This window comes from Trichoderma asperellum, chromosome 2 (assembly GCF_020647865.1).
Source record: "Trichoderma asperellum chromosome 2, complete sequence".
Classification (NCBI taxonomy): Eukaryota; Fungi; Ascomycota; class Sordariomycetes; order Hypocreales; family Hypocreaceae; genus Trichoderma; species Trichoderma asperellum.
Window position 1 is genome coordinate 2,955,931 of NC_089416.1, and position 17,023 is coordinate 2,972,953.

Genomic DNA, 17,023 nt, shown 5'->3' on the forward strand with positions numbered 1-17,023 from the left:
CGAGCAAGACTATATCAACAGCCATGGAAGGGGAACCAAGGCTGACAGATCCTTGCCCTTTGGCGAATTGCCGCTGCTGGACGAGGATTCGCCGGGCAGACCGGGGCAATACGATGACAAAATTAGTATCCCTTTTTTATTGTCACGCCGGTTCCTGGCAGTTTTCGTAGAGCGTCATTATCCTCGGCAACCTCGTTTCAAAAGGGGCATTATGCTCCGCTTGCACGTCCAAGCAGCTACCAATCTACGTATTCTATATCTATATCTGTGGTTTATATATATGTTCTGGGTGTCGTTTAGGAAACACCTCTCTGAGGCCAGTTTTTCTTGGCTTCCCTAGACTTCTCTGGCCGCTTGAGCTTGTACAACAGCCTCAGCCTTTCCCCTGACCCTTTCCAGCCTCTTCGCCTCCTTTGGCGTTAACAGCTTGCTTTTCCGGATCTTCTTCCGAAGAAACCACTCCAAGCCCGCCACAAGTGACGGCATATCTGCCACCGCGCCAAAGATCTTGGCCACCCGGGCGCTCTCCTTGTCTTCATTGCTACCTCGACAGGCCTGCAGGAGGCTGACTATGAGCTGCTCAATAAACATGAGCGTCCATGAATTCAGCCTAGAAAGATGTAAAGGCTTCAATATATTGATGTTTAGGGCCCCGTTAGATATCAGAGTCGCGTAGAAGCGCGCCACATGGCCAAGGCGCCGCTCGTCCTTCATCTTTTCACTGTCGGCAGTCTCTTCCTCTTCTGCTTCTTCGCCGAACATAAGCTCGCCAAGACTCCGGAATATCCTCCAAAGCCTGTCTTGAAAGGCAAACCTAATTTTGTTGTTTATGCAGGCCTGCTTGCCCACGAGTGCGTAGTATTCATTGTAGTTTGCTTCACTCCCGACGCACTGTACGAGAACGCGTGCAATCTCGTTTTGATCGTCTTTTCTCAGCTTGAGGCTAGCATATTGTCGATACCCATGTTCATAGTCTGTCGCGGACATGAGAGCAGTAAATATAGCTATTTGTGCTGAGGTGTGGAAGCCTTGGCCGCGAGCTTTCTTCGAGTAATCGGGCAGTACAATATCCATATCCTCGTCGTCTGTCAGATCCCTGCCATTCTTTTGCGGTGCGGATGTTGACTCTTTTTCCAAATCCTGATAAGTCTCTTTTGCTGGGACACTTGCGCCCACCAGCCACCATTTGCCTCGAGTATCTGCTTTTTCTATGTCTTGCAGGCTCAAGCCCATGGGTGCGAGACCATCGAGTCTCCGAGACTGTGACTTGAGCTCACCAAGCTTCTTTCTAATGCGGAGAACGTGATCTGATACAATACCAGAGTCCAATCCTCGAGCCTTTGGCTTGCTCTTGCCAAGATCATTAATCGTCTCAACCATGAACTTTGTACGTACAGACAGGTTAGCGGGCCCAATTTCGCCAACTGCCTTGTTCAAAATGGATGTAACGTGCTTGAGCGCATTTGGATCATCACGCCGGAGAAGGCGGCCCGCCATGCGGCAGATACGTAGAAGAAGCTCAACATTTAGCTCGTTCAACTCGGTGAGAAGCCTCTCCATATAATCAAAGATGATCTTGCAGCTCACAACTTCGAATAGGTATAATTGTGTGAGATATCCAAGAATATTTGACGCTTCTTTTGGAATTTCTGACAAGTCAACCCCTTCCTGCGTGATACTCTTGTATGAGCCTTGGAAGCTCACAACCACCTGTTGCGTCAGGTGGGATCCAAAGCTAGATCCAATCACTTTGTAAACCGCGGCGGAAAAGCCACCTGTGAGAACCAAGAATTGGTCCGGAACACTTGAAGACTTGTACATTTGCGCCAAAAGTGTACTCGTAAGAATCTCGGTGATGTCACCGCGAGCATTGTTTTGGTAAAGATCCTCGACAGATTTGACAATTTGTAGGATGTTTGCCTCTGTCAAACGATTCACCAGACCCTGGATCTGTTTTTGCAGCCGCATCTTGATTTCTGAATCTGAATTGGCAGCTTTTCGCAACGATGGGGGCACATATTTGGCGACTACTGCTCCTGCGGTCGGGGCCACATATGGATTTTCTTTCACTTTGGCCTGTTTATGATTTGATGAGCCTTCCTCTCGGTCGTGGTTGTCGCTTTCATCGTCTGAAAAATCGAACTCGTCCTCATCTTCTGAGCCATCTAATATAGCAGAGTCGCCCTGGGCAGCTGAAGCGCCTTCAGCTTTCCTCCTTTTCGAAGCTAGCCAGTCGTCATACTGCCGCTTTCTTTTGAGACTATCATCAGCTTCTTTCGTTTCAGACTCCGCCCCAACATCGCCTAAAATTTCGTCGAGCCCATCATCTCTAAAAGACTTCGGCAGCGATGAAGATCCCTTCTTGATGCGTAGTTTCTTTTCGAGTTCCTCGATTTCCTTATCATCTTGAGCCAATTGCTCGCGAACTCTTGAAGAAATCCCCTCGTATTTCGATGATGACTGTGCCTCATCGCTCTCGGCATCGCTATCCGCATCGCCCTCAGCATCGCTCTCGCTTTCGCTCTCGTCCTCTAAGCCAAAGTCGTCTCCGTCTTCGATTTCAGAGCCTTCGCTTTCGCCGTCGTCGAATTCTCGCGAGAAGTCATCCTCTTCCTCGTCAACCGGTACTTCAGAGCCATCGCTGTCACTCTGGCTGTCGTCACTTGGTAATGATTTTGCCGGAGGACCTTTCGGGCGTTGTGAGGTTCTCTCTGGGCGAGTAGAATTGATGCCATTGGCTTGTTTTCTAGCAGGAAGAGCCTGCCTTGGGTGATGCTGTGTCCTTTTTTGCGCTCTTTCAGCTTTGCGACGCGACACTTGACTGAAATTTCCCTTGGTTTGTTTGAACGGGCGCCTTGGTGCTTTTTGTTTGTCTTCTGGTACACTCAGGCCCATGCGCTTGAAGAGCTTTTTTTGAATCTCTGCAACGTCAGTGGACGGCATGGCGGCGGGAGGAGAGCGCAAAGCACCAAAATTATACAGCGAATTTTTTTTTTTTTTTTTTTTTTTTTTTTTTTTTTTTATAGAGACATTATACAAGCAAGGCTGGATTCAGCTGCAAGAGCCGCAAGACTGGACTAGTGTCGCGGCGAGAATATGGAAGTTGAAAAAAAAAAAAAAAAAAAAAAAAAATACGGAATGACGTACTAACCTACGGGGTCCCTTCCCCACTAACGGTTATTAGTAGTAGTATAAGCAGTAATAAACTCCCATTTAAAAGGACTCTATGAGAAGAATTTCTTTGGAGTAGAAAAAAAAAAAGAACGAACTTAATCGCTGCAACATGAATGCACATTTTTGACTTTTTCCATTTCCGTTGCACACACTTATACAATATTTCAATTGTGACTACTAGATTAATTTTAAACGCTTGAATTGGAATTGGCAATAACATACCTAAGGATTGAAAAATGCTATAACTCTGGTAGCTATACTCCGTACCTAGGTTTACACTGTCTCTACCGCCTCTACTGCCTCTGCCTCTATATTTTTACTTTAGGCTATGAGCAGGCAAAATTATTACATTCGCTATACCATCTATTACAATCAGTCACTATTTTCCTCTGTTAAAGGATCTATTATCTCATACGGCCCGTGACTATTACGTCCAGCGTGGCTATCACCAAGCCCCTTACCAAAACCCTCCGTTGCCTTGTAGGTACGACATTCTCGGATTAAAGAGTTTACCGCTATCTTCAGGTACGCAATACTAGGAAAGGGAAAGGAAAGGTTCTTATAGAAGCATTTTCCTGGGGTCCTCAATGTATTCCTTGATCTTGACAAGGAACTGGACCGCTTCCCTTCCGTCGAGCAGACGGTGGTCATATGTAAGCGCCAGATACATCATCGGGCGAACCTCCACTTTTCCGTTGACAACCACGGCACGATCCTTGATGGCGTGGAGACCCAGGACAGCACTCTGGGGCAGGTTAATGATCGGGGTTCCCATCAGGGAGCCAAAGATGCCGCCGTTGCTGATAGTAAATGTACCACCAGCCATATCCTCAATCGTGAGCTTGTTGTCACGAGCCTATTTAACGTTAGCAATGCCACCAACTCGACATGTGGTGCTGCTGCTACCAACCTTTTTGCCCATCTCGGCAATAGCCTTCTCGATGCTAACCATGTCCAGAGACTCCACATTCCGCACCACGGGAGTAACCAGGCCCTTCTCCGTAGCAACGGCGACGCTGATATCGACATAATCGCGGTATACGATAGTGTCACCTCCGTTAGGGCCTTCAATGGAAGCATTGACCGCCGGAATATCCCGCATCGCTAAAACCGCGGCGCGAGAAAAGGCGCTCATGAAACCCAGCTTCACGCCAGTCTTCTTCAAGATTTCGTCCTTGTAAAGCTTTCGGAATTCCATAATGCCGGACATGTCAACCTCATTGAAAGTCGTCAGTGATGCAGCAGTGTTCTGGGACTGCTTGAGGCGCTCAGCAATACGTAATCGCATACGGTTCATTTTGACCTAAATTCCTCAATTAGACAAGCTAGAGAAAGTATCGGAACTGAGAGGTAACTTACCCGGCGCTCTTCGCGGTTTCCGCCTACTGGCTCAACCTTTGGAGGCGCCGCTGCCCCTGAAGGCTTTTCCGCAGGTTTCTGGGGCGGCGGCGCAGGCTTCTCGCTCTCGCTGGGCGCAGGTTGTGACTTCGGCTGTTCTGGCTCTGCAGCGGGTTTTGATTCGGAGGCTGCAGGGGTAGACTCCTTGGGCTTCTCTGCCTCTGCCTCTCCTGAAGACGCCGGCTTCTCGCCACCAAGCTCAACACGAACCAAATCCTGGCCAACTGTAACGGTATCCTCCTCGTTGACGAAAAATTCCTTGATAATACCGGCTTCTGTCGCGTTGACGGCCACGTCGATCTGTAGGCACAAGCGGTGGTGAGAAGAGTAGAAGCCATAGCTAGGGTCAATAGCAAGCATACCTTGTCCGTCTCGATGGTGGCAATCTCTTCGTCCACTTCGACATAATCGCCAATTGACTTGGAGAACTGCTTGAGAGTGCCCTCGGATATCGATTCGGCCATCACCGGGACCTGGATAATCTTGTCTGCATAGTGCCGTATCAAGCTTGGAAGTCCCTGTCGGAAAGATGGGCGCATTTGGCGCATCGGCGCCATGCGAGCGATGGTAACTATACTTCGAGACAGCATGGTGGGCGAGTGCAGTCGGGTGCAGGATTGCAGTGGTAAATTAGACAGGCAGATTTGCTTTGCATCCAGGTGCACAAACCTCGTTTATATATAAAGCCCGCAGTGGATACACAGTAGACAGACTACTAGTAGTATGTTTTATTTTCAGTGAGTAATAGTAGACTTTAGCACTATAATAATGCAAGGCTGAGTTTTGCAAGGCTGCATCTTGGCCTTAACTTTAAGGCAGAAGCGACATCGAACCTCCATTTGTTTGAGCGAGCAGCCTTCTGGGGCAGCGCCAACTTGTTCGTCTTTGATAGCAATCCCTTTGTCTACCTTGGCATATCCGCTAGTGTATTCGGAGAATTGCTCGAGAGTGCCCTAGGATGTAGCTAGATCAAGGCCATTTAGCAGATCAAAGCCATCTAGAAGACCCAGGCCAACCGGGTCATTTATTTACCGGATTTCCATGGAGTTGTATGGTGCCAGAAACAACCATAAATTCATTTTCATTCCGTGCATGCAGTGCCGATGTTTCATTTCGAATATTATAAAAGCCAAGGTATATACCATCATGCAAAATCTGCTAAAGCGCCACCTTGCAGGATGAGTTATATCCTTATACATGAGGCAGAGAGAAAGACACAATATCTTGCGCAGTTAAAAAGTTGCGCTATTCAAACAACGTATTTTTTTACTCTTTTGCCATCTAAGGGGATAATCTCCATATCTGTAGAGGTAGTTAGTTCCATTTGCTATATAAATTTGTAAGCTTCTGCCCGCTTAAAGTACCATAATGTAAGATAAACTACTGTATTTACATATATAAAAGGCAAAAGACAGACAAGCCTTGTCTTGCGTAATTAAAAAAAATTATACCCTGTAAATAATATATATGTTGGCTGTTCAAGGAGATTAAACTCTTCATCTGCAATGTAAAGCTTCCTTTCCTCTAATCACTTAGGAGTTCACCATTAACATTAGCTAATGTCAGAGTAATTACGAATTAGGATATGCTAGTACATAATAGAGTAAACATTATCCAAAGTGGTAGGATTAATATCAACAGCTAAATATTTGTATAATATGGTCCATGTAGCAGGTTGATGTGATTGGAGCGCACAATGTCATTCTTTTCCCCCTCTCAGCGTTCCACCAGCGTTTTGTATGTATATGCGTGTATCATTGAAGGTTGTATTCTACTGTCTAAAATTAGACAATACGGCAATACGGTGGTTGAATCCAGCTCCTAAAGAGGAAAAGAGAGAAAAGAAGTGACAAGAAAAAGCGAAGAAAATCACATCATTTCTACAGCGTCAAAAACCTGTTCTCTTTCAAGGGCGGCTGATAGAGCTTGATTACTCTTTCGTTTTCCATTAGACTGATAATCTTTGTATATTGTAATTCCGAATTATTAGAAACCATGTACCTCTTGATTGATGACCAAATCCATCATGAAGCCGCAAGATCAATTACCTAGTACTTAGTAATCCGGTCACAGAGAGCGAAACGGAGATTATCGGGCGAAATCTGACAATGTCCGCGGGTTTCGGCGCCCTCTGGCAGCAATAGGCAGTATTACGGCACTCTCACTCGCGGGCCAGGGGATGCCGGGCGCGAGTTGAAATTTGCTCGTGGGGCCGCGAGAACACTGAAGCTTGCAGGATATGGCTAGTCGTTAGAATTAGCAGATGCTGGCTATGCCAATCGTAGCCTACAGGCGGGTGGGGAGGCTGTCCATCACATTGCACCAATCGATGCCGACACGGCTTTCCACGTTGGTAGGGGTCACGCCACCATCCCGGCAGTGGGTGAAGGATTTCGGGTTGTAAGAGCGGAGAACAAACGTGCGGAGGAATAAGCAGGACTTGATGGGGTAAGAAAAGACAGGCAAGGTACGCAGCAGAACGAGAGGGGGAGAAAACAGGTGGGTTGGAGGGGTAAGTATCTAGTAAAAAAATAAAAAATAAAAAGAGGTGGCGGCGTTGCTGTGAGATCTTGTAACTACCGTTACCACTAGCATCTGCGCGCAAGCCGTTTTCTCACCCGCTGTATAGTAGGCCTAAGTAATAGACATATTACTTGACTGAGATACTACTACCAAGGCACGAAACACTGGGTATCTATTACATATGTCTTTCGCTTCCGATGTTCGGCCAGTGGGTGATAAAACACCAGGAGAAAATAGGAAAGGATAAGAGATCAGCAGTAGCAACAGCAGCAGTAAGAGGAGGAGTTGCCATAAGCATAAAAGTACATGATACAAAATACAAAATACAATACCGTCATATGACCCGATGTGGGCGACAAGGGTTGCAAATTCTTCTTTCTTTTTCTTTTTCTTTTTTTTTCTCTCCCTCTTAGATAAACCAAACCCACCTGCAGCAAATCAATCACGGATCCCAGCGCGCCAAGAGGCCTAAAGTGGGGAGCTTGCAGCTTTCCAGCCATTTCGTCACGTCGTTTGTGGGGACTCAGCCGATGGTCGCGCTCCGTTGTCCGATCTCTGCTCCGGAATCACCGGCGAAGAGGTTGCGATGGGAAAAAAGAGAAGAAGAAAAGAAAGAAAAAGAGAGGGAAAAAAGGCCATGTTTGTGGAGATGGAGATTTCTTACTCGTTGGTGGAAGCATCAAGTATCGGGTACTTCCTCACCGCAGGGCGTATACTTCCATGTTGTGCGTATTGCGTAGGTATGCGTATTAACTGGGACCTCACTTACACGCGTTCAAGAACGACAACTCTGAGCGCCGTTATCTCGGCTACCATACCCGGCCGAACGCTATGGCACTGCGTCCTTGGAGTACTGTACGAGTTCTGAGGTGCAGAGACACCAGAGCGCGAGACCATACTTGCGTGAGTACTTGTACATGTCGATGAAGCGCATCGCGATCGCTGCATGATCCTACACTGTTAGTCAAGGAGGGTCGGCTCCGTAATAACGACCAAACCATCTGGAGCAGTAGTAGTGCTAGTTGCCTGAAAAAGTCCGGATGCAAGACCCAGCAGGAGCCGGCTTGGGTGTTCGTATGATCGCTAGCAAGGCTACGACAACTGGGTACTCCTACCGCTGCCATGTCAACACCCATATATCATAGCTTGGCTGTGGTAGCAGTCGCTTGTAGCAGACAGCCGAAGCGCCGCACGTCGCGCCAGGGTTCTCCAGGAAACAGTGCGTCATCGCACTGCGTCTGAGCTGGCGCCGCCGCCGCCATTGCCTATTCCCGTAGCTCTCAAGCTCTGTTTGGCACATTCAGCTTCAAACGCCCAGTAGCCAGGAGCCAGTCGCTGCAGCGGAGAGACATGTGATGGCCTAAAGCTCCCTAGGCAGTAGATCAGTAATAGTTCCAGGCAGGCTAGCCGGACTGACTCACAGCTGATATCTCGAGTAGCTAGGGGCAAGGCAAGACGACCCAACCACTTACACCATCGGACTTACACAGCTGGATGGGAAGTTTCTTTAGGCGCGACCCGGCAGTACATCAATCATCAGCCTCCCGAAACCGCTCAAAGAGGAAACAAAGCCCCCACTCGGCGCATCCATTAGTGGAGATGGCTCTTTTTTTTTCTTCTTGTCATGTCCACTTGAGCTCTGCTGCTTCTCACTACTACCTACCTTGGCAGGCCTGGGTACGCTTCCTGACCGCATCTGCACACAAGTAGCAGTACACACAAGGCGCGAGGCTCGGAAGCCTCGGAGCTCGACCTCATCTTCCAGCAACAGCAACAGCCCACAAACGAGGTAACTCGACCTTGACAGCTGCCATGACGATTGTCAATCACAGCCCGAGATCAATGCCGCTCAGGTCCCGCTGGCGGCGGGATGGAGCGGCTTTGTGTAAGCTGCCGTCTCGTCTTCTTTTTAAAGCCAGCCACCCACCCGCCTATGACACTCGTAGATGAAGCTGGAGTTGTTCTTGCATATGATCTCCTTTTGTTCGCAGTAGTTTGCGTATTTCATCTCCTGTCGAAGCCATATCTCACCCCGGTCGCTGAGTGAGGTGTCCATATATGTATTCTGTCTATACTCCTTGATTGTCACTCTGAGGCCTCTGCGCGCGCGGAGCCTTTGCTGCCGGTTGATTGTAGAGCTCGCCACACGGCGCTGCCGTTTAAACGACTCTCTATCGCTCATTCCTAGATCCTACATTCTTGAATATCGTTTGGGAGAATCGAGCTGCACAGCCAACGTCCCCTATGAAATCAGCTGCGTTCGGCAGTAGACTCGCCGGCATTGCGGTGCTTGGCTTGAGCTTTGCGCTTCCCGTGATAGCTGCCAATGGCCGCCGCCATGGAGGGGGGATGGAGATGGACGATGCTCCGCCGGACGACACAGAATATCCTCCCACCTACTTTGCCCATCCGGAGCATCGCCAGCTCATGTTTGCTCACATTGCCCTCATGACACTGGCTTGGGTGATTTTCCTTCCCGTTGGTATGTCATATCCTTGCCTGGCCCCAGTTGATGGAGCAATCAAAAAGCAGAGCTTGTATATACTAACACGGCCTTTAACAAAGCCGTCTTCTTGTCGCTGGCCAAGTCTCGCTACGTTCTCCCGTCGCAGTTCGTCTTCCTGGGCACCAATGCGCTGGGCCTGATCCTGGGAACTATCTACAACGCTTCAACGCCGGATCTGTTCCCCAACAACGCCCACCACCGCGTTGGCTGGGTCATCACCTGGGTCGTCTCAGCGCAGGTCGTGGTGAGCCTGCTCCGGCGCGTTGGCGGGGCCTTCAAGGGCTCCGACAGCGAGCTAGCCGAAGAGCGCCGCTCCTTCATCCCACTTGCCACGGACGCCCCGGAAGCTAGAAGCAACTACTACGGCGATCGCCTGTCCAACGACAGCGGCCAGGGCTCGGAGCCGACCACTGAGTCCCTGCGCAGCAATTCCATCTCAACGCTGGGCGACCATGAGCACCAGCCCATGTCCACTTTCAACAAGGAATTGGACGAGGAGGAGGAGGATGACTTCGATGGCCCAATTATGCCCATGCCCGAGGTGAAGCCGCAGAGCAAGACGACTTTGATGGCGATCAAGGTGTTGTCTTCCAAGGTCTGGAAGTATATCGATTTTGGATACAAGGCTGTGGATCGCATCATCCTGCCCTTTGGCTTTATTGCGTATACTTCTGGCATCGCCACCTATGGACGACTTTTTGTGCGTTTTACCCTTTTTTTTTAACCATCTGAAAAAAAAAAAAAAAAAAAAACTTAACTGACGTTTTTTTTTTCTAGGAGGGCCCTGCAATTTTTAATGGACTCGCTCACTGGATCAAGGGAGGAATCTTCTTCTGGATGGGTCTTCTTACGCTGGGTCGCTGGGCGGGAAGCTTCTACGAATCGGGGTGGTCGTGGAATCTGCGTCGTCAGAGGAAAGCTGGCCAGCGCTGGGTTCCCTCCGCGGAATTCGTTGAGAGCGGTCTGATTGCCTTCTACGGCGCCACCAATATCTTCCTGGAGCACCTGGGCAGCCAAGATGGCGTCTGGAGACCCAGTGACCTGGAGCATCTCTCCATCACCGTCCTTTTCCTTGGAGGCGGTTCGGTAAGCCTCACTCAATTGCGACTAATTTTGTCTCCCTCAGATAGTCTTGTTTACTGATATTGCAATAGGCCGGTTTGCTTGTTGAATCTACACGAATGAGAGACCTGCTAAACACCATGGTGACAATCCCAAGCCAAGTGGAGCCTTCCGACGAAGAGCGCGCTGCCCTCGAGTCTCCTGCAACTTATGAGTTCTCCAGCAATCCCCTTCCGGCTCTGATCATCCTCTTCCTCGGTATCATGATGGGCGGACACACTCAAACATCAGCGACAGGCACCATGGTTCACAAGCAGTGGGGCGATTTGCTATTTGGCGCTGCGTGTGCCAGAATGCTCACATATGTCATCATGTGGCTAAAGCCGCCCAAGTCGATTCACCCATCGCGACCCCCGACTGAGCTTCTGGCATCGTTTGGCCTCATTGCCGGTGGCATTATTTTCATGTATAGTGTAAGTGTGGCGATAGTTCTCTTCTTTTTTATAGGTGGAGGCTAACTGTAGCAGAGCGCCGATACCGTCAAGGGCATGCTTCATTACAAGATCGATGCTATGCCCCTCTACACGATGGTGTTGGGCGCAACAGGCTTGTTTATGGCTTGGGAGCTTCTCGTTTTGGCTCTCAAGGGATGGGCAATTCGTAAGGAGCGCAAGTCTCGGGCACCTGCCTTTGCCTAGTTTCAAGTTTCTCTCATCAAGGGAAATTCCAATCCTACTCGCTGATCACAGTGTTGACGTTCAACACGAAATAGCACCGAGACGCAATACCAGTTTTCGGTACTGAAACGATCCTTATTTTTGGTTGATCAATCCGACCCTAAATTCCCAGTGCTTGGGAAAGCAAAAATTCTCATTCTATACGACATTGATGCGACGGCTGCTTTTTATTTTATTTTATTTTTTTTATTTTTTTTTTCTTTCTTAATTATAGATACCCTTTCATACATATACTTGGAGGCGAATCGGATACCTTTAGCTTTGATGATACCACCACACGTTCGTTTTTAGATATAGTAGATAGTTTTACGACAGGAGAAGCAGAGATGTAATGAATTTGATGACGAAGCATTTGGCTTAGACTTTCAATCAAATGCACAGAGATGATGATTTAAATCCGTTATTTTGTCGAAAAGATACGATTTTTTTATGGTAAATTTATTTTTCCCTATCATTTTTCCCAGCGTAAGTTCTCTCCTATAAAGCAGTATGTTGAAAAGTTGGAGTTTAGCACATATAAAGATTCATTACCCATTATGTTTTTTAAGTACAATATCCAATAGCCAATAACCGATGCTCCTTATATTATCCCATGTTGTTCAAGCAGGTAAGACACACTATGCGATGAATGAATGGGTGAGCTTTCCCGGCTCTATAGGGTATCTTGCAGCCAGGAGTCAGTTGCGAATGAAAACTTATCGCCGATAAGATACCGCGTTGCAAGGAAATTTACCATGACGAAAGTGTATTGTGTTTAAGAGTGACAGCAAATATTATTTCTGCACCACCAATTCAGCCTTGGCGGTTCTCGGAGGTCTTGAGGACTGCATTTTGCTGCGAGGCAGAGAACTGCTGGGCGCCCTGCTGCAGCGCGTGCACAAGAAACGGCACGGATTCGACCTTGAAGTCATCGGCGTTGCGAATTTTATCCAGGTCCTCCGAGAGCTCTTGTGTGGCTCTCTGCAGGTAGAGCGCCGAGAAGGAAGCCTGCTGGCTTTGGTTTGAGTTTTGGGGCATTGTTTGTTTGTTTGTTTACTGGAAAAGAGAGAGAACTCGGGTTGACTTTGACTAATAAACGAAAAAAGCATGGGCTTGGGAGAGTTTACAAGATAAGGCTGCGAGATAGTCTCTCTGCCGCTAGCAGCCGCACTCGAATGTGCCTAAGCATGATGACAAAGGCGGATTACTGGGCCGGGGTAGCGCTGGGGACAAAGGACCACCTCATGTTGGCGCAAGTATGTTCCCGATAGCAGTGCCGCTACCACGGCTACACGCTGAGAATCCGTGCATTTAGACAGGATATATATTCGTGCATAGTAATTATCTATTTCAAGACATCCACGCAAGCACCCGTGCCTCCATGAAAAATCCCCCGAGAGTGCCAATGCAGACCCTGTTATTGGCCGCTAGTGAACTATAAAGCAGGCTACTAAGGCAAGGCACGCACTCTATTATAGCGCAAGCTACCTGATGCGATCTGCAGATACGCTACAGCGGCACTTCCCAAGGCACAGCGCGTGCGACCCCGGATCCAGTCTTGGATTATTACGTCTTTGCCTGCACTGATACCCTTTTCCCTCCTCAGCAGCCACCTTATTCCAGCAATTCATACCAATACTTCACGATTCTACTTTACGACGATCCGCACAGGACGCAGAGGCTCCCAACTCTTCAGCCGTTTGCAGCCGGTATTCTAGCCCTACATCGATTGGCGCGTCGAACAGAGAGAGATCATATCCATTCCCACACAGTCGCCATGTCCGCTCGACCGGCGACTCCCGCATCGCCCAAAAATGCCAAGATCAAATCTCCCTCGCCGGGGAATCCAGTATTCGGCTGCGGTGCGTGTGATGCATCAAGTAAACCAACGAGACTCTATGCTGACCGACTTCCTTGCAGAGCATGTCCAACTACTTCTTTCGCAGAGCCAAGAGGTCATGAACAGCTCTATAGCGCACTACAAGATGATACTTCGAGGAATCTTCGATACAAGCCCCATTATTCCCCAGACGTCAACGAACCCAGAAGGCCGTCCCGTTACCTCGCTCACCTCGAATTATCTATGCCTACAATGTCCCGTAACGGTGGAGGAAGCCGATCGTTTGGACCATGGGACCGAAAAACTACATCGATTCTGTATGTGATGGCTTTTGCTTTGGCTGTCTTGATACTGCCATTGCGCTTTTGTTTACTTACTTATAATTACAGACGTTGATTCTCGCAACGGCTCGCTCTATTGCCAAATATGCGATGACTTTGTTTGGGATCCTACGTTTGAGGAACTCAGAGTGCGAAAGATAGGGACTGGAACATTTTCAAGTACGTACATGTTGAGCTCAGCTCGTTAAGAAAGCCTTTATTTCACCTTTTGTCCCTCTTTCTTCCTCTACCTAACCGTCAATTGATAATCTTCCTTTACCTAACACACCATCCCAGCGAACCGAAAACGAAAGCACGACGAACTATTTGCAGACTCAGGAAAAGACGATCCTCGCCTCATCTCAGCCAACACAGTCGCTGCATCATGCCGGGCCAGTGGACTTCGTGGCATCTACAACGCAGGGGCAACCTGCTACCAGAACGTTGTGCTTCAGAGCTTCCTCCACAATCCCCTCCTGCGCAACTTTTATCTCAGCGACGGACATCAGAGCAGCGACTGTAGCATCCCATACTGCCTGAGCTGTGCTATGGATGACATGTTCCAGGATTTCTATGCTCTGGAGAGCACTAACGGTTATACAGCGGCCAGCATCCTGTCTGGATTCTGGATTTCAGAGAAGAAAGCTTTTGAGAATCTCGTGACAACGAAAGAGCAGGATGCTCATGAATTTTTCCAATTTCTGGCTGAAGAATTGCATGAGCGAAATGGCGACGGCAAAAGGCCACAGAGTGGGAGTGAGCATACATGCAGCTGCATTATCCATCAAACATTCTACGGCAAAATGCAAACAACTACAGCATGTCAGAATTGCGGTGGACAGACCAACGCCGTCCAATCGTTCCTAGATCTCAGTCTAGGTGTCGACACTTTAGCACAGAGGCGAGCCAAGAAGACGGGACAGAAGCTGCCTGCGCTTACACTGAACGATTGCTTGGACGAGGAGTATGTCAAGTCGGACAAGTGCGAATACAGATGCCACAGCTGCGCATCAATACAGCAGGCACGAAGATATACCAACATTAAACGCCTACCAAACGTACTGTCTATTCAACTAAAAGTAAGTTGTCTATCCCTTGATGCATCGATGAGAAGGTCAAAAAGGCTGGGTTCTGGTATTAATACAGCATGACAGAGATTTGAGTTTAAACAGGGGAAACACGACCGATCTGCTTCTAAGATTGACAACACTGTCCGTTTCCCGCTACAGCTAAATATGCTTCCCTACACCAATCGTGCTCGCAGTCGTGATAGTCGCGAGAACATGGAATTGGAGAGATCGTGCACATATGACCTTTTGAGTGTCGTTGTTCATGTTGGAGAGATTGAGACCGGACACTATGTGTCATATTGTCGAGTTGGAGATCAGGTATGGCTAGCATCTCTCATTCTATAATCTGTGTATTTTCTTTTCGACTAACAATGTCAGTGGTTCAAATTCAACGATCACAAGGTAGAGCTGGCCAAGGTATCAGATGTGCTTGGAGCCCAGGCATATTTACTGTTCTATATAATTCGATCACTCGCTTAAGCCGAGCATTGTTGTATAATATATCAAAAGAAGAAATACGTTACACGATACCTACCACCTTAGGGTACAGGATGATTGATGAATTCGTATACAATGAAGCAAATAGACGGCAGCCCATCTCTCCATCGAGTTTTGCGGCAAAGCCAGTACGGCATTCGTCCTATTGGGGCTGCCCAAAATCACACCCCGAATATGCGTGCACCAGTTTTGTTCGAAACGACTATATTTTTTAGGGATATTTTCCACGCCTTCCTCGCTTTATCGCTTTATCGCCAGTTCCAATTTGGGCACTCAAAATTGGCGTAACAGTAGAACTCGTTGCTGAGACCCCTTGTATGCTTGGGCTCAAAAGCAGTTGTCTTCACGCCCAGTGCCTTGTAGAGCTTAAGAATCAGGTCCTCCATTCGCTCTCCGGTACAGACAATGAGCCTAGGTAGCGTCCCGGTATTGGTTGGCTTGAGGAGCCAGCGTACGGTCAATGCGGCTATAGAGAGACATGGCTAGCATTAGTTTACAGAATTACAAGGAGAGATGGCGAATTGCTAGTGCATAAGAATGATTTTATACCTTTGGTCTGGCAATCCTCACTCAGGAAGGGCGGATCACAAATGATTCTGTCAATAGAGCCCTTTAGATGACCTGCGTGCACGTTCAGGTTAGTATAAGGTTCTCAAGTCTTGGATATATATATATATGTATCGTTCAAAGATACAGAATAATACATGGGGAGGTTAGCTTTTCATACCTGGCAGTCTAACTGGTTGTTGAAAGTCATAGAAGTAAAACTCGGAGAAGACGCCAAACCGGTTGTCGTGCTCCAGGAGGACCAATTTTGGCTTTTCGTCATCACTTCGGTCTCGCTAGAATAAAAATGAATAGAATGGGTCGTGTCAGCCACTTTCCTTTTTTTTTTTCCAAAAAAAAGCTATTATGAGGGTTCTATGCTCCCAAAGTTCAGGCTGATGTGGAATTTGCTTACCAGGATATTCTTGAGTGCAACGAAAACGCTCGGGGCTGAGACAACGCCGATTGTCATGTCACTTGTGGCATCTCTGAGAAGTTCTGTCGCCAGCTTATTTGCGGTGTCATCTGAATACTGCGGTTTGAAGCGGGTTTCATTGTTAAGCTTTGTAGTACTCAAGAGATGAAGAGTGAACAGGGTAATTTAAAAGAATCAAAGATTACAGTTCATCCTTCGTGTGAAAAGACGCAAAGACAAAAAAAAAATTATTTTTTTTTCCCCCTTTTCCCGGAAGTAGACGTAAGATGCGCATGGGAAAAAAAGATACATCTGAAGAGAGAGAGAGAGAGAAGAGAGAGCGTTCAACGTACCCAAAACTGAGACTCATTCCAATCTTCTGAAAAGGCATCAATGGACAAAAGGGCATTGCTCTCTGCCTCGGCCTTCAGTTTCTGGAATTTGGCCTGATGCTCGTCTTTTTCGGCTTCAAAAGACTTCAATGCAGCCAAGGCGTGGGCCGAAAGAGTGCTGGCGTGGTGTTCTAGAGTCAGCGTTGAAAATGAAACCCGAGAGGAATAGAAGGTTGCAAAGAGGCATCTTTACATAGGTTCGTCATCGCTGTCAGACATCTTTATCTTTATCTAAATCCCTAATATTCTTTCTTTTCTTCCTTTTTCTTTTCTTTAAGTCGTTTTATTCGTCAAGATTGGGGCAGAGGGCAGGAGCACGTAAAGAAAATAGCAAAAGAAAAAAAAAATATGCACTCACTTCGTGATGTGAATATAGCACGGCGCATCAGTTTTTCTAAACAGTACATCGCAGTGAGTAGGCTAATGCGTATATGAGCCACTTAGAAACCAGCATGTATACCTAGCCCCAAAGTACCTTAAAAGTACATTCGCTGCTGGTAAAATCGCCGGCTAGTTCGCTCCCAACACCACTTGCTCCTACAGAGGTTATACGTCTTGGCTTA

The 17,023-nt window shown here is 47.8% G+C and overlaps 7 protein-coding genes across 7 annotated transcripts; 2 read left to right on the forward strand and 5 right to left on the reverse strand.

Moving 5' to 3' along the window:
• Window positions 1–94: 94 nt before the first annotated feature.
• Window positions 95–3,084, reverse strand: TrAFT101_003300 (uncharacterized protein). The gene has a single exon (XM_024907700.2). It carries the CDS (start codon window positions 2,941–2,943, stop codon window positions 337–339), a length of 2,607 nt encoding a protein of 868 aa, XP_024764435.1. The 5' UTR covers window positions 2,944–3,084; the 3' UTR covers window positions 95–336.
• A 275-nt stretch (window positions 3,085–3,359) lies between these two features.
• On the reverse strand, window positions 3,360–5,310 carry KGD2 (2-oxoglutarate dehydrogenase complex E2 component). Its single transcript, XM_024909551.2, has 4 exons — window positions 4,935–5,310; window positions 4,534–4,872; window positions 4,085–4,477; window positions 3,360–4,030 (listed from the first exon to the last, which is right to left on the reverse strand). The coding sequence occupies exons 1-4, from the start codon at window positions 5,160–5,162 to the stop codon at window positions 3,734–3,736; spliced, it is 1,257 nt and encodes a 418-aa protein (XP_024764436.1). The 5' UTR covers window positions 5,163–5,310; the 3' UTR covers window positions 3,360–3,733.
• A 1,423-nt stretch (window positions 5,311–6,733) lies between these two features.
• Window positions 6,734–7,992, reverse strand: TrAFT101_003302 (uncharacterized protein; the record flags this gene model as incomplete). Its single annotated transcript, XM_066126842.1, has 2 exons — window positions 6,734–6,815; window positions 7,865–7,992. 2 exons carry the CDS (start codon window positions 7,990–7,992, stop codon window positions 6,734–6,736), a joined length of 210 nt encoding a protein of 69 aa, XP_065982949.1.
• A 1,068-nt stretch (window positions 7,993–9,060) lies between these two features.
• Window positions 9,061–11,787, forward strand: TrAFT101_003303 (uncharacterized protein). Its single transcript, XM_024899440.2, has 5 exons — window positions 9,061–9,577; window positions 9,661–10,301; window positions 10,379–10,687; window positions 10,756–11,136; window positions 11,191–11,787. Exons 1-5 carry the CDS (start codon window positions 9,340–9,342, stop codon window positions 11,359–11,361), a joined length of 1,740 nt encoding a protein of 579 aa, XP_024764437.2. The 5' UTR covers window positions 9,061–9,339; the 3' UTR covers window positions 11,362–11,787.
• Window positions 11,788–12,192: 405 nt separating this feature from the next.
• On the reverse strand, window positions 12,193–12,417 carry TrAFT101_003304 (uncharacterized protein; the record flags this gene model as incomplete). Its single annotated transcript, XM_024899516.1, has 1 exon — window positions 12,193–12,417. One exon carries the CDS (start codon window positions 12,415–12,417, stop codon window positions 12,193–12,195), a length of 225 nt encoding a protein of 74 aa, XP_024764438.1.
• Window positions 12,418–12,661: 244 nt separating this feature from the next.
• TrAFT101_003305 (uncharacterized protein) lies at window positions 12,662–15,095 on the forward strand. The gene is made up of 6 exons (XM_024903531.2): window positions 12,662–13,241; window positions 13,300–13,536; window positions 13,609–13,719; window positions 13,837–14,618; window positions 14,694–14,927; window positions 14,988–15,095. Exons 1-6 carry the CDS (start codon window positions 13,157–13,159, stop codon window positions 15,087–15,089), a joined length of 1,551 nt encoding a protein of 516 aa, XP_024764439.1. The 5' UTR covers window positions 12,662–13,156; the 3' UTR covers window positions 15,090–15,095.
• Window positions 15,040–16,773, reverse strand: TrAFT101_003306 (uncharacterized protein). Its single transcript, XM_024902370.2, has 6 exons — window positions 16,654–16,773; window positions 16,422–16,578; window positions 16,069–16,185; window positions 15,835–15,949; window positions 15,657–15,728; window positions 15,040–15,573 (listed from the first exon to the last, which is right to left on the reverse strand). Exons 1-6 carry the CDS (start codon window positions 16,677–16,679, stop codon window positions 15,356–15,358), a joined length of 705 nt encoding a protein of 234 aa, XP_024764440.1. The 5' UTR covers window positions 16,680–16,773; the 3' UTR covers window positions 15,040–15,355.
• Between the last annotated feature and the right edge of the window lie 250 nt (window positions 16,774–17,023).